Source organism: Mytilus edulis, chromosome 9, assembly GCF_963676685.1.
Source record: "Mytilus edulis chromosome 9, xbMytEdul2.2, whole genome shotgun sequence".
In the NCBI taxonomy this organism is placed as follows: Eukaryota; Metazoa; Mollusca; class Bivalvia; order Mytilida; family Mytilidae; genus Mytilus; species Mytilus edulis.
Window position 1 is genome coordinate 11,186,694 of NC_092352.1, and position 16,759 is coordinate 11,203,452.

General features: G+C 33.0%; 1 protein-coding gene across 1 annotated transcript in view; it reads left to right on the forward strand.

Annotated features, from left to right (window-relative positions):
- Positions 1–16,759, forward strand: part of LOC139489433 (uncharacterized) — a 175,655-nt gene that overhangs the window by 42,845 nt on the left and 116,051 nt on the right. Inside the window, exons 39-45 of the mRNA XM_071275756.1 lie at positions 1,017–1,269; positions 1,949–2,112; positions 3,057–3,227; positions 3,489–3,744; positions 4,108–4,277; positions 5,788–5,943; positions 6,768–6,971. Coding sequence (XP_071131857.1) covers positions 1,017–1,269; positions 1,949–2,112; positions 3,057–3,227; positions 3,489–3,744; positions 4,108–4,277; positions 5,788–5,943; positions 6,768–6,971 — 1,374 coding nt within the window. The remainder of the gene's footprint in view (positions 1–1,016; positions 1,270–1,948; positions 2,113–3,056; positions 3,228–3,488; positions 3,745–4,107; positions 4,278–5,787; positions 5,944–6,767; positions 6,972–16,759) is intronic.

A 16,759-nucleotide genomic window follows, 5' to 3' on the forward strand; every position in this document is an offset into this window, starting at 1 on the left:
ATACACTTTCGCACCCTACATGTTCGCAGCTCGCACGTCCGCACCCAAGGTCCGTTCGCACTCTACTCATTCGCGCCCAATTTTAATTCAAATTAAAGTTGAATAATTGGAAAATCATGATTGTTGTTTTAAATTGCTTTGGTGTAAATACTGAATGTATTTATAGCTTGGTATGAGTAAAACATTGAAGATTTTAAAGGAAAAACACAAAAGATAATTGTTTTTAACAGCTTGGTTCCTTTGATCTGAAACAACGAAGCAATAAAATATAGGAACTAAAATTTAGCAATCCACTATTATAACCAAAACATGATAAAATTTATTCAACACACAGAAAAAAACATAGTCAGAATCTCACTTCATTTTGAAACAGTCAATGAAACAAAGTTATAGCAATACACTAACAAAAACATGATTAAGAGTTATTCAACACAAAATAAAACGTTGACAAAATACCACTTTATTTAGAAAGGATTATTATTATTTTTAACAATACCCTATCCAAAACATGATTAAGATTTATTCAACACTTTATTTTTGAGACAATGACAACAATTATACTTATAAGAAAACACTTGCTTACAGAGTTATTAAACACAAAACCAATTAAGATTGGGTGCGAACATGTAGGGTGTGAAAGTGAAAGGGGGCGAACATGAGTGGGCGCAAACGTGAATGGGCGCGAACGGACACGGATTCAGACTATGTACCAGTGAGAAATATACAAGCCTTTCTACGGTATTTATTTGTACAATTCAGGTAGTCTTGACCTATTCATTTGTCTTAAAAAAAACCACAGCCAGTTGTCACCTTCACTTCACACACACACATATACAAATATCAATTATATGCTTACGAGACATGTTGCATTGTTAAACTAATTAAGGTATGTGAAAATCAAGACTTGCATAAAAACTATCCCAATATTAGAGACAGTGGCGTCATCTTTCCTCAGAGCTTTCAGCTCTTTGATTATTGTTCATGTATCATTTCATTTATACAACTTTAATTTTCAGACTGCTTTAAAAAAGGAAGTCTCCCAGCTTTACCTAATGGCACCACATGTCACTTGTCTGATGACTGCACTGGTGTTACCTGTTGTACAGATGTAGATCTCCTCAGTAGATCTATCAGTACCAGTCTAAAACTGGATCCCTGTGAATATACCTTACAAGTACAGATAGAGAACCTAGTTGTCAACATTAGTTTAGTTGATTATCAGTTTGGTAAACAAGATGGGGTATATTTATTCGGAGTTATACGTCTTGAGTAAGTATAATTACTTGGATATGGACATTGTACGTTATTTGAAGAAGAAAGAGAGATAATGGTCAATGTAGTCACAACCCCAATAGAAGAGGGAAGCCAAAATGATCATTTAATAATCACCATACTTAAACAAGAACTTATTTGAATCTGGAAAATTGATTAAAATGTATGAAGAAAACTAACCCCAACTAAATAGGGTTAGCCTGCACACAAATTCAACTTTCACTGATACTTCAGTATGAACTAAGTAATCTACCCCTTCCTTGGCCAAGCATTGCTAACTCTCCTAATTTGGGTTAGTGTTCATCAGGCATTTCTTATTGATGTTCCAGACATCAAAATTTTTCCAGTTTTTTTTTAAGAGATGTTTGAAGTATTTATCACTGATACTAAAGATGATCCACTATTGACCCTCAAGTTTGAAAAAAAAATGGGACAGTCCTATTAGGGAGAAACAGAAATGTTTTGCCATGGTGCAAAATCATAACAAATATAAGGGGCTAGAACATAGTAGTTATGTTACTATAATTAATGAATGCATGTATATGTTACCATACAATATGAAATTTAGAGTTCTTGCTAATTATATTGGAATTTACATTTATTTGAACTCGGTACAAATCAGAACTCCAGTATCTACTAGCAATATACCCATAAACTTATTTATTTTATTTTTTAGCTATGACATAGAAGACCTAAGGTACAAAAGACAATATGTTGTGAATCTACATCTAAGTGTTTGTTTTGAAGTGACACAAAACTGTACAATTAGTATCCCTGTACTAACTAATACCATTCTACCAAAGTCTGTCTGTGACTGGAAAAGTAACTTCATAGATCCAGGTACATACTTCTTAAAAAAATATTTTTTTAAAGATAATTAGCCAGCTGCTTTGAAAATACTGAACCTAGTTAAATTAGTACCCCTTACCAAAGTTATTCTACATATTTAAAAATTTAATGACCAAATTGATCAATTTTGCTAATTTTTTGCCATTTTTCTTATTATTTTGAAAATTCCTACGCGAAATAAAATTGCCATTTCACAATGAAAGAACAATTAGAAATTTCTTGCACATTGATCTTTTTACTGATTTCACAAAACACTGTGAACAACAAACATTTTTCACGGCTGCACGTCAAATAAAATAACCCTTTACCACCCTCTTATAATATGAGTGTTTGCCCCTAAATGACGATTATTTCCATTTTTTTTTTTCTTTTTTGACAAAACTAAAGGAGATAATAATAAAAAAACTGAACATCAAAACGTGCACATGAATCTAGTTGAGGAACACGACTATTAAGAGCGTCTTGTTTATGTTGACTGACTTTTTCATTCATTTTCTTATATAAATAAGGCTGTTAGTTTCCTTGTTTGAATTGTTTTACATTGTCATATCAGGGCCTTTTATAGCTGACTATGCAGTATGGGCTTTGCTCATTGTTGAAGGCCGTACGGTGACCTATAGTTGTTAATGTCTGAGTCATTTTGGTCTCTTGTGGACAGTTGTCTCATTGGAAATCATACCACATCTTCTTTTTTATATTTTATATATTATTGGAATGGTGTAGACCATGGAATAGAGAATTCAAATAGAAAACCAGAAAACGAATTTAGAGTTTGACATGTGGACTTCAGCTATGGACAAGTGTCTATATCTTCTCTGTCAAATTCTAGGTCATCCCATTAATGTGAAACCCACCTAATGTATTCATATTTAAAATTATGTTTGCTAAATATTGATTTTATTTTTTTATGGGTGTTTTGGGTTTTTTTTTTGCAGAATTTACATTTACTAAGTTTATAAAGGAAGAATTTAATTTGAACACGGGAGATAAACTGACTGATTACCAGAGAAAAAGGTTAATGAATAGCTTAGGACTTTCAGAATTTGTGATGGATGTACCTTGCAGTTTAGGACTGACACCATACCTTGATAGTGAATGGAATAACGGTGAGATAAATTGCTTTAAAATTATGTCATTGACTAAAAATACAGATCAAGTATGGTTTGGTGGTTGTAACATTTATTTTTAAAGAATTGTGTTGCCCTAAAATTGGGATTTCTTTAGTTTCAAGGTGTTAAAAGTACAGCTTACCAGATATTCTGAATTTTAATACAATGTTAGTGACTATAAAATTCAGGTCTTTTAATAGTTATGACATTTTTTTGTATAAGCTTCTTACAGATAACTTATATTATTGACTTTTACAGATTGTGATACTTTGACCTCTGACCTTCCACTGTTACCAGGGGCAACTGTATGTCACATCCTGGAGACCTGTACCTCAGTGTCTTGTTGTTTTAGTGTGGACAAGATAGGACAATCATTCCAGGCCTCTGTTGATATTGATCCATGTAGATCACTGCTGACAGTATCAATAGAAAAATTCACCCTACAGAAAAATCTGTTAGATTTCCAGTGGGGGACACCAGTAGAAATGTGGCTGTTTGGTCTGCTGAGAATAGAGTAAGTTTTGTTCCTGCATTCTTATACCAGATAATGTTAAATACATGTGAGCTTGTTCTAGTACCTTAAGTTTGACTCCACCAAAATGTATGTTATGAAAATTTTAAAACAATACTTATCACAAAAACAAATGTACTACAAAACACAGATCAAGTTTAAATGTCCCTTTATAATGTTTTATGCAAGCAGGGGCATCATCAATGTCCTATGGACACATTCCCTATTTATTTATGTTCTGGTTTGATATGCTAGAGTTACAGAACTTCAGTTGTTTGATTTTAGGTATTTTTAGTGCCACAACTTCAGTTGAAAATAAGTGATATTATATAACATTTGTCTAGAAGAATTTTATGTCATTTCCAGGCTAGCAGTGAATGACTTGGAATCTGAAGGAACCTATCTGGTAGACATGACATTGAAAGCCTGTCTTGATGCAGATGTATCTATACCTTGTTACCAGTCCATTGTAGTGTTTAAGGATTACAAACTGCCCATATCTGTGTGTCCTCAGAATAACAGTTTAACAGTGCAAGGTTATAGTTTTGATATTCTTTAAATTTTATCCTGTATTTAAAAAATAACAGTGGAAAAGGATGAAGAAGCATAAACAAGAAATCTTTAGGATACATTTTTTTATGCATTGGTATGTTCTAGAGATTGCATTTCTGTAAAAATAGACAATGCAATATCCCACTAATATGGCTAAAACTGAACTGCTTTTACTATGAAGTTTCATAAAAAATAATATTCAAGAATGGAAAGCTTATATGCACCACTATTTTTTTCAAAGGTAAAAGTATAGGGCTGTACAGCATATTTTCAATATTGTAATGAAAACCGAGCGGTCAGGCTTTGATGTTAAACTATAAATGTGTAACCCTTAGTGTGTTGCTATAAGAATGTGTTTTATAACAATGTATAAGTATATATGAACTAAAGTTATAACTGGCGACCCTTCTTTGGTAGCGTGGTACTCTGGTATCGTGGTTCTTTGTGGTATTCCGGTAGATCTAAGTTTGGTTCTGTTTATAGGTTTTTGTAAGAATAACAGACTCGTTAAATAAAAATCAACTTGTATTATCTTTAAGATGCGCTAAATATCTACAATTCATACAAATAGTATATAACTTAACAGTATTCTAGTCTAACAAATAAATACCTTACTTTATTAGAATATCGTAAAGAAAATGGATAGCGGGACTATATTATACCCAGAAAGTTTACGAACGTCAGTTTGTTAATCGGCAAATGGTAACTGAAATTCAATGTCAAAAGATAACGTTTTTCTCTAGAAGTTATTCTCTAAATACAACTTGTTATGGAACTAACCAGCCCACATTATACGGAAATAGTCTGGTTATTACTTAGTCTGGTAAATGGTTTCGGTACATGTATATTTAAATGGCTTGGAATTAGCGTGTGTTACTTGCCCAGGGTAAAGTCGTACTGAAGTCTTATCCGTTTTCTCCACCGTATTTATACTTAGGTAAACCATTTACCGAAAAGGTTTACCATTTACCATTTCGGCTTACCATTTCTGCTTACCATTTACCATTTTGGCTTACCATTCACCGAAATTACCAAATCCAAAGCCGACGTCATAACAAAAATAGGTTATGACGTCATTGTGTTGTACGTCATTTAAAGTAAACAATTCACAGCTGTTCCGTTTATAAAAACATGGACAAGAATAATAAAAAGTTAACAAACATAGTTATGCAAGAAATATATAATAAAAACAGTCAATTAACGGTAAGGTTTTAACAACACCATCACACAATTTTAGGGAAAACAAGTTCCATTTCAAGGAACCCCCATTTCGTTACAATATTTATATGCCCTGAACTTCTAAGAGTTTAAACTTATACTAAAATTGTGTACTACCTCTATCTTCTCTTTTGGTCTTCCTCAGGATTCAAATTTTTTTTTTCTCAATTTTATCATCCATCGGTTATGAGAAGAAAAGCTAGAGTGAGAATGGCCTGTCACAGAATGTTGACCTCTACCTCATTGTTGCTGTATCATTGTATATTTATATTTTAGACTTCAGTATGGAGTCCTGGATGAGTGACAATGGGTTGCTACAGAATGTTGATCCGTTACCACAGTGGGCAGTTCTACAACTGATACAGATGTGGGGTATATCCAGATTTGTTGCAGACAATACCTGCTCTGATGTGCTGCTGGATACAAGTTCAGGTCTGTACTTGTTTTAAGTTTTAAGTTGTTTTACATAGTCCATCTTCATCAATACCGACTTCACAAATTATAAAGAAAATATTCACTGGATTTTAAAAATATGTCATTGAAATGATTTCTAGATCATTGTTTTTTAATCTTATTCATAATTACAGTACTATAAACCACATTACTGTAAATTCAAAAGATCAGGCATATTTAATTTGGCAAAAATGGATATTGCAGTAATTAAAACTCTATTTAATTAATTGACAATACTATTCTACTACAACATTTATTAGAACTGCATTTTTTAGTCTTATTTTATCCTCCATTGTTTAAGATCCTCAATATGTGATAAATAATAAAATTGTGAATTTATTATTTCTAGCAAGCTAGGTTATGCCAGTTTCCTTCGCAAGATTAGACTGTACTGCTAGTACATAAATAGTGTAGAATATATACCATTAAATATACAATATTAGGTCAATGTCAGAAAAATATCAACTTTTTTGTATGAGGCTGAGAAACTGGGGAAGGGCAAGGTTCTACCGAGCCCTTCCCCAGTTTCGCGCCGAGTACAAAAAAGTTGATATTTTTCTGACATTGACCTAATATTGTTTTTATACTGCAACTTAGATAAATAAATACATAGCTATTTAAATTGTAACACAATATTCAAACTTATTTTCATCCCTTAATGGACCCCTGATTGTGGAGAAAGTGTTCCATGATGAAATTGACATTATACAAAATATAGCTATGTTACTATATTAAGGAAATAAACACAGATAGTTGCAGTATAAACTGTGATATTTGTACATTGTTGATTACATATTTTACAGATTGTAGTTTGTCAGTACCAGTTCTACCAGATTGGTTATTTTGTTCGATACCATCAGCCTGCAATGGTATAGAATGTTGTGTTGATCTACCTAGACTAAATAAATCTGTAGCAGTTTCTATAAAAATAGAAAGCTGTAGAAATACTTTACAACTACAGATTGGACAGTTAATTACAAAGATCAAACTAAATCAGTTTGTATTTGGTAGGTAGTCAACTATAATTATACCACTTGGGATATACTGTTTTACCTGTCTGTCCATCAATCTCTCCATCCGTCCCATGAATATTTTTTGTCACATCTTTCTCAGGAACCATATTACAAGGATTTCTAAAATTCCGTTTCAGGGTTTATATAAGTCAGCTATACTGGGTGATGCATTTTCAGATTCATCACTCAACAACTTCCTGTTCACCAAACAATTTTACACCTGATAGCCAAGTTGAAAATTTTCCTCAAATTTTTCTCAGGAACTACAATACAAGGATTTCTGAAATTGGTTACAGGGTTTATATAAGTCAGCTATACCGTGTGATGCATTTTCAGATTTATCACTCAACAACTTCCTGTTTACCGAACACTTGTATCATTTGACACATGATAGCCAAATTGAAAATGTTCATTACAATTTTCTCAGGAACTACAATATAAGGATTTCTGAAGTTTGGTTTCAGGGTTTATATAAGTCAGCTCATACCCTGTGATGGGTATTTCAGATTCATCACCCAACAACTTCATGTTAACCGAAACTTGTATTATTCTACACATGATATATAGCTAGTCAAGTTGAAAATATTCATCACATTTTTCTCATGAACTACAATACAAGGATTTCTGAATTTTAGTTCTAGGGTTTATATAATTCAGCTTTACCGTGTGATTAGTTCAGATTCATCACTGAACAACTTCCTGTTTAACCAACACTTACATATTTTTACACTATTAAAAGTATCCAGTTGTGGCAAGAGTATCATCAGTGAGCAGCAGCTTGCAGATTCACTTGTTTACACTGCTTGTTAGTAAATTGTCTGTAAAGGAATATTATTTAATTTTCTTAACTAGAACACAATTGTTTGCAAGAATTTTATTTCTTTTACATTTTCAAGTAGAGAATTAAAACATACTTATAAATGGTTGTAAAATTGTCAAACTATGTTTTTCTATCATATGAATTAATTGACAAAGATAAAAAAAAATCATGAAAATAAATCACTGAACTGACTGGAAAGGGTTGAAATAGTAACCTAAAATAAAAGCTGATTTACAGTTATTAACCAATGCTGAATAGTGTTTCTACCAACACTTATGACAGAATTATGGGGAAATATTAGCAATCAAATCTTTAGAATTCAGAAGAAATTTCATTGTTTGATTTGTTATTTTATATGAATTTGGTTAAATATACTTACCATGAAAATACATTTATATTATATAGAATATGTTTGCTTTCACAACATGTTCTCATCGCAATTAACTAGGTGATTAAAAATTACATCCATGAGATGTACTCACCTACGTCATAGTTCACCTGTGTAACATACACTAGCTTTAGTTTTAATTTTTGCGTTCAAGAGAACGCATGTTTCTCGTCTGCAAGGATTTTTAACAGTTTACTGTTGAAAATCCTTATGTTTTATAAAAGACATTATTTGTTTTCGGAATATCGGTATACGATTAATTTAATGTGAATCAGAATACAGCGCTTCTGCCAAGTTTCTGATATGCACGTTTTCGTCATTTTTACAGCTTACGAGTCTGGAAATACGACGACATAGAAAATGACCTTTGTTTAGCCGCCATTTTCAAACATTAAATCGGGTCCGAGGAAAGGCAGAATTTAGCTGTCAAAATCGGACATGTTACGTGAGTGCTACGTTTTTAAAAAGATATATTTTTAAACGGATGTTTATTTCTTTTTTCACGCTCAGCTGACCGGATTTTTCACTGCATTAGAGCAATGCTACGAAACGGGTCGAGTGTAAAGTTTGGATAAAGTCGATTGTTTACAATTTGCAGTCTGTACACGAGACTGTGTAAACACATCACTATATTAAAATCAGAATTGGTATTTTGACCAGATCTGATTGTTTTTCATGTGGAAAACGTCCGTATGGGAGCGTATACCACTATTGTCACTAGAACCTCAATTGGTTCGATTGTTTACAATTTTCAGTCTGTTACGTGTACACCTGGTACACGAGACTGTGTAAACACATAACTATTAAATCAGAATAGGTATTTTGACCAGATCTGATTATTTTAATGTGGATAACGTCCGTATGGGAGCGTATACCACTATTGTGACTAGAACCTCAATTGGTTCAATAAATTTCAATCAGAAAAGGGAATCTGCCCATTTCTGATTGTTTTATTTGGAAAACGTTCCATACAGGGAGCGTAGACCAACAGTGATACTGTTTTAACAGTTGATAAATACATCACAATCAGAATAGGGATTTTGCCCACAACTGATGATGTTTTTTTTGGTTAACCTTCCATTCAGGGAACATAAACCATATTTATTGAAAATAAAACGTGCTCAATGGATCACTATAGACTTAAAATAGAATAGGGATTTTGCCCAAGTCTATTTGATTAATGTTGACATGTTTCATACAGGAAACATAGAAACTAGAACAACATGCATGATTTAGAATCTATAAGTTGCATTCATTCTAATAAAATACAGATTTGATATCTTACATAAAATTAAATCATAACTATTTATTGATTGCACATTGATATTTATGGAGCATAGAATTGCACGTGGATGATTGTTGCAAATAAAATAAATTAGAATCAGACTAGTGAATTTAAGTCCAGGTCTATCTGACTTTTCTAGACATCCTTCCACCCAGGGAACATTATGTCTACTTTTATTATATTTTAAAACAACACAAGCATAGCTAATATTTGGTTGCACATTGTTTTTGTGATGAACCAACAGTTTAGTCAATTAACATATTTGCTCATATTGAAAATATATTGAACAAGTGTCTGGAAATAGTCAAGACAGATATTAAAGACACTAAAATGATACATTGTTATCTAGTACAATACAAATGTGATTGTAGTTTAAGCATACCAATACATACTTCTTTTAAATATGTCCAGTTTAAATCAGGACAGTAATTCTAGAAGCCTGAAATATTTTTCCAGAACAGCAAATTGCTGTAAATATTTAATTATTTTTTTACTGATAAATAATTCTCCAATGATCTAACAGACATGGAGGCAGTAAGAATGGAGCACTGTTTTAAATACAGTTGATAGCTTGTGACAACTCTTTTTACTAATATTAAATTTCATGGTCAGTTTACTTATGACAAGAAGAACATGAATATTATAAGTATGAACTGCTATAACCAAAAAAGTATGGCGTCCGATGTGAATGGACGTACATGTAAGACGACAGGTGTTGATTTGTCTGATACAAGTATTATTTCTGATGTAGGAGCTGATAAAAGTGGTAACGTAGATTCCTTTTACAATATGAATGACACTTTCAAGCAATACTCCCCACAGAATAGTCAGATAGTGCATATATTAACAGAAATCGGCACCCCAGTCCGCCAAAATGTAAACAATGACGACTCCATTGTTGATAGTCAAGATTCTCAAGACAGTAGTCAAGGGACACATTGTATACCTAACCAAGATTTTATTGCGATGTTAGACCTTGAATTGATAGATCTTCCTAGAGACTCATATATTGTAAAATTAATTGAATTAACAAATGACTCTGATGATACTATAACATGGTATAGGAGTATGTTAACCAGTCGAGCCAAGTCAATACAGGGGTGTCCTTTAGGGAAATTAATCACGAGGAAAAGTACAAACAGAGGTTCATCCTCCCAAAAGTATGCAAAAGACTGTTACTTATTACAGCAGTTTATTTCTGGCGACCCGTCTAGCATTGATGAAGTTTTTCGTAAGGACGAGCCTAAATCTGTAAGCGAACATAACGCAGTACCGCTGAATTGCCATCTTATCGAATTAAAAACAACGCTTCATATGACTATTGACAGGTTGAACGAAGTTGAAAAGTTGGGTAATGCTAACCGTACAGTAATTGAAAAATTACAAACTGAGAATGAGAAGTTGAGACGAGAATTGGAAGACTCAAACGAGAGACTGAGTAAGCATATTGTATTCAGCGAACGTAAATACACGCAATACGAAGCGAACTTAAAATTATTAAATCAGCAATCGAAAGCAATTGGTGAATTTGATTTCAACATGTATTCAGAAAAAATTAAACAGATAGGCAATGAACAGATACGACATAGCAAACTACTTCTAAGTGCACAAAAAAGTTTTAACGAACTAAAAATGTCGTGTCAACAGTCGTACGCAACAAAAGTTAGCCCACACATTACCCCAGATAATATTCCGGTCAGTTCTACTGATAGTACAACTCAGAGTTATAATTCACGAATGCGATCACCCGAATCGGAGATTTCTAACGGTACAGTTAAAGACTCACAACAACCACACGAAACACTCCGTACAAATGTTCTTGCAAAAAAAGACGACAGTTATAAAAATGATGAACCAACGACGTTCAAAATACCTGTTCGCTTGCAGGGTTCCACTGCTGCAGTTCAGTCCACTGATGACAACTTCTTTACTGGTGTTTCACGGAAAAGGTCCGCAAGGTATTACTTGTCAGGAATTGATTCGAAGTCAACCCGTTCCGGAATCATGACATATTTAGAGAGTAGAAATGTGCAAGTGACATACCTAAGATTGTTTCAATCGCGAAATAGTTTACGCTATGTGTCTGCTAAATTGAACGTATCCGAACAATGTGCTAATATTATTGAAGGGGAAAACTTTTGGCCAAGTGGTGTGCATTGTAGATGCTGGCTTAGTAACCAGGCGTGGTATCAACGAAGCTCCGAGGTTCCAAGCGATATAAAACAAGGCGAAAACTAAAAACTTTCATAATGAATAGAACTATTATTTCAAATGTTGTATTATTTCTGAATGTATTACTCATTTTGTTTTTTATGTCTAGTATTAAGTTAGTAGCTTGGAACGTCAGGGGTATCATGTCCTCTACTATTTGTCTAAGTAAATTTTTAAAGGACACTGATTGTGATATATGTGTTATATCGGAACATAAATTGAAAGAAAGGTCTTTACATTATTTATCTACTATAGAAAGAGGGTATAACTGTATAAGTAAAGCTGATGCATTACCCATAGGGTATAACGCATATCATGGTAAGGGTGGTATTGCCATATTATACAAAACTTCACTTCAGTTTTCTGTAAATGAAATAAGTGACATTAACTCCAGTAGAATAGCTGGTATTGAACTTAAAAACCAGTCTTATGGTTCACTTTTTATCTTTGGTGCGTACTTACCATCTGATGACTCTATTGAAAATTATAAGAGTGAATTAAATATACTAGATAATTTATATACATACTATAGTGTTTATGGTAATTGTATAATTGCAGGTGATTTAAATGCTAGCTGCTTAGATAAAGACAGACCTATGTCAAACAATTATAAATCAAAAGAGTTATTAAAATTTGTATCTAGGCATCATTTGTTGTATGCCGGGGGTGAAATACAAATAAAAGGGCCAAATTATTCGTATATAACCAAACAAACAATGTTAGATTATATCTTATGCAACGAAAGTATGTATAGAAAACTAAGGTACTATGAAATCCTTGATGAAGGGGAGATAAGTAGCACGTCCGATCATTTGCCAGTTGTGGCTGAGTTTGTGATAGACTCAAACCCGCATCGTGTAATGAACTCTTGCGACCAATTACCTGCTTGGCATAAAGTTTCAGATGCGCAGATAAATGAATACAAAAAACTGCTGAATGATCCCGTTGATATGTTGATTGATAAAATGAGGTCTTTTTCTTATGTCGATATTGACGCCATCAATGACGAATTCGTTAACATTTTACACACTGCTGCTGGCATTGCAATCCCGAAATGCGGTTTTAATCCACATACAAAACCTTACTGGAACGCAGATGTAAAACGAGCACATGACAACGAAAGATCAAAGCGTAGATGTTGGGTACTAGAAGGTCGGCCTCGAGGCATGCACTTTGACTCTTATCGAATGTACAAAAGGGCCAAGTCCGAGTTTAGACGTGTACAACAAGTGGCTAATGAACAGTATATACAGAGCTGTTATGATGATCTCAATGAAACTGCCGAATGTGATGTGCGTCTGTTTTGGAAACAAATAAAACGTTTTAAAGGTCGTTCGTCTAAAGTTTATCCCGAGATTGTGTATGAAAATAAAGTGTGTAATACTCCTGAGTCTGTAGCAAACTGTTTCGCCGAATATTTCCATGATATATACCAACCAAAGGATGAGAATAATTTTGACAATGACTTTAAATGTTCTATTGAGAGTACATACAATGAAATTATTAAAACATGTGGTGTTGAAGGTGAATACTTACCTGGTGGGTTGATAACTGAAAAAGAAGTTACCGAGTTAATAGGACAGTTAAAGTATAGAAAAGCCGCCGGACATGACAGAGTCCAAAACGAACATTTGCGTCACGGAGGTATCTCTGTTGTGAAGTGTGTAACCGCTATATTCAACATCATCGTCAAACAAGGGCGAATACCGCAGAACTGGAAACTAGGCCTCCTTGTTCCTATCTTCAAAGGTGGAACCAAGTGCAAGACTTCACCGGATAACTACAGACCAGTTAGTTTACTGTCCTGTGTTTTGAAATTATTTGAAAGCGTTATTAAAGCTCGGTTAATAAATGTTGTGCTATTTGATAAAAACATTCCGAATCTCCAACAGCAAGGATTTCAAAAGTACCTTAGTTGCTTAACAGCATCATTTAACCTACATGAGACTATTTATCATAACCTTGAATTATTCAGTAAAATATTTGTTGCATTTTTAGATAGTAAAAAAGCTTTTGATACTGTATGGAGAATTGGGTTAATGTATAAATTGTATAATATAGGGGTAACAGGTAAAATGTGGTCAGTTATAAATGACTGTCATATTGGTACCATGAGTTCTGTAGTTGTTAACCAATGTCACTCTGATTTTTTTTCCTGTATTACAAGGTGTAAGGCAGGGAGGGGTATTGTCTGGTTTATTGTATTTGATATTTATAAACGAAATGTTGGTTGAACTTGAAAAATGTAACCAGAAAACAGGTGTATATCATATAGCCAGTTGCTCTCCTGCTCTCGCTGACGACATTTCATGTATTGGCACAACCCCGTCAGGTTTACAGCGAATGTTAGATACATGTGCTGACTATGCTAATAGATGGCGATTTTGCTTCAATGCGAAGAAATCTTGTGTAATGCAATTCTCCCTAAATCCACGAGAAGTTCGGTTACAATACGATTGGCATATTGCAAACAGTGTTCTCCCGTTAGCAGAGGATTATACTCATTTGGGTATTGAACTAAACTATAAATTTAGATCGGCAGAAAGGACCTCTAACGCATGTAGAAGAGGCAAAAACTCATTTTTCGCGCTTAATGGTGTATGTCTCAAGTCAGCAAATCCATGCGTTCTACTTAAACTGTATAAATCTATTGTGTTACCTACTGTACTGTATGGTTGTGAAATGTGGACTAATTTAAAGTCAAACGATATAGCAACGTTGAATTGTTTTCAGCACTTTATAGTCAAGCGTATTTTAGACTTAAGAACTTCAACTAGGTCGGATATGTGTCAAAGTATACTTGGATTGCATCCCATTACTTCAACTATAGAGATAAAGAAGTTATATTTCTTACAAAAACTTTGTAGCCTTAATGGTAAATTCCTGACGAAAAAACTATTCCTTGTGCGCCTGTACTCTTATTTTATTGACACCGAACGTAAACATTATGGGTTCATTCAAGAAATTATGGATATCTTATATAAATATTATCTTCATGAATATGTGATTATCTTTATGAGAGATGGAATTTTCCCTACAAAACAATCTTGGAAAATCATAGTAAATAATACTGTAGATAAAGTACAAAGTGATGAATGGACTCGTCGAATACAGAGTGACAATAACTTCTCTCGTTTTAGAAATATTCACCTCTCGGTCAAAGTCCCTGACTTCTGGAAATGCGCTAGATCATCAAGAGAAATCATAAACGCATACTTCATAACAAAATTACTAACTGACATCCCTAATAACACGGGAAGCATTTGCGAGCTATGCGACAGACCATTTCTAGATGTGTACGTACATGCGTGTTGTAGTTGTTGTGGTACTCAATCAATCAGAGACGCATGGTGGGATTTCATTATTGAAAGGTTTCCATTGCAATTATTTGTCGAACTGTATTCATACGATGATGAACATTTATACTGCATTCTTTTGGGCAAGCACATAACAACAGTAAATATCGACACTGACAGTTTTCTAAGTTTGTGCCACGTACACGTTGCACTCTGTGTTGCTGAGTATAGCAGAGTAACGAGAAGGATGATACAGTAGCGTGCTAAGTACATGAACTGTCGTTAGTGAGAGCAATTTTCTTAAAACGTTCTTTTGGTAATATGCTATAGTTATTGTAAATATTGTAATATTGTAATATTGTATTGTGTTGCCTGTTTTGTAAACTTTTGTAATTTGATTTGTTAACATATATGTTGTTCATTGAATCTCTTGATAGAGGAAATAAAGAAATGAATGAAGGATGATGCATTTCACAAAGACTCATTCAAGGTAATGGCTTATATATTGATTACATAATTCAGAGTGTACATTGCCAATGCATTTATTAAATATAATATGTACTAATTCTGTTTTGTTTTGAGTACACAAAAAAGAGGTGATAACGTAAGACTTAAGAGACTATCTTACCCTCACTATATGGGAATCACTGTCAAATTATACATATATCTTCCAATCATGAAAGCAAAAGGAGTTTGGATGTTCTTTTTAAGATAGAAAATTATGCCTTAATTTACATCTTAAGTTTTCTAAGCAATGCCAACAGATGGGCAAGTTTTCTGCTATAAGGATTCATTCATTGGGTCTGTTTTATTCTTAATGTGAGATTGGTAGAACCCAACAGTTTATGCAATGGCTACACATTGTTTTTCCTAGAGTTAAATATTGATTCAGAATTCTGAAGTATAGAGGACTCAAATATGCTGATTTATAGAAACAAGATTATCATTAATTTAGATCTTGTAAAAAAATTAGTAAAATATTGGTAAATAAATAAATAAGATTTAAAGCATTGTGGATGCAGGATTTATTTAAAATGCTAGACATGGTCTAGGAAATTGAAGTAGTTCTCAAGATTTGAAACTATCTATTATACAGCTCTTTATATAAACCTTTTATTTAGTCAGTCTTTACGAGATGCAGAAAAAAAAAGAAGAGTTTTTTTTTTGGAGTAACACATGATGTACCAATATAAACATATACTGTAATATATATACTTTTCAATTGGTTCTCAAATTTTAGCACCAGTGTAGAAGCAGTTAATCTAACAGCAAAATGTAGGAAAAGCAATTTATTTAAAAGACTGATTAATAGTTAGCAAATAGCTTTCAATAGTCTAAGAATAGTACATGGAAGTAAATTATAGTATGATAATTCCATGATTATATCAAATCAAATGCGAGACATTTTCTTAATATTATACCTAAATATTAAAATGTCACTGTTTATTTTTTATTTTTGCTCATTATATAAGCATAAAGTTACAAAAATCTAGTCTGGTCAAAGTCAAGTTGTGTATTATCTATATGCAGGAAGGTTTTCCGAATGCATGTGATTTTAACCTCGGAATTGATGGTAATTATTCACTTTTCAATTTCCATATTACCAGCCAGAATAATATAAATATATAGCATAGAGTTAGTATCTTATGCAAGAATATGCTACACAAAATTGAAATGTGTTTATTTTAAACAATTACTTTGAATTTTGATTCAATTTTGTTTTGAAAGATGTGATTATTTAAATCACATTAATTTTGTTTTTGCCAAATCTGGGGACAAATG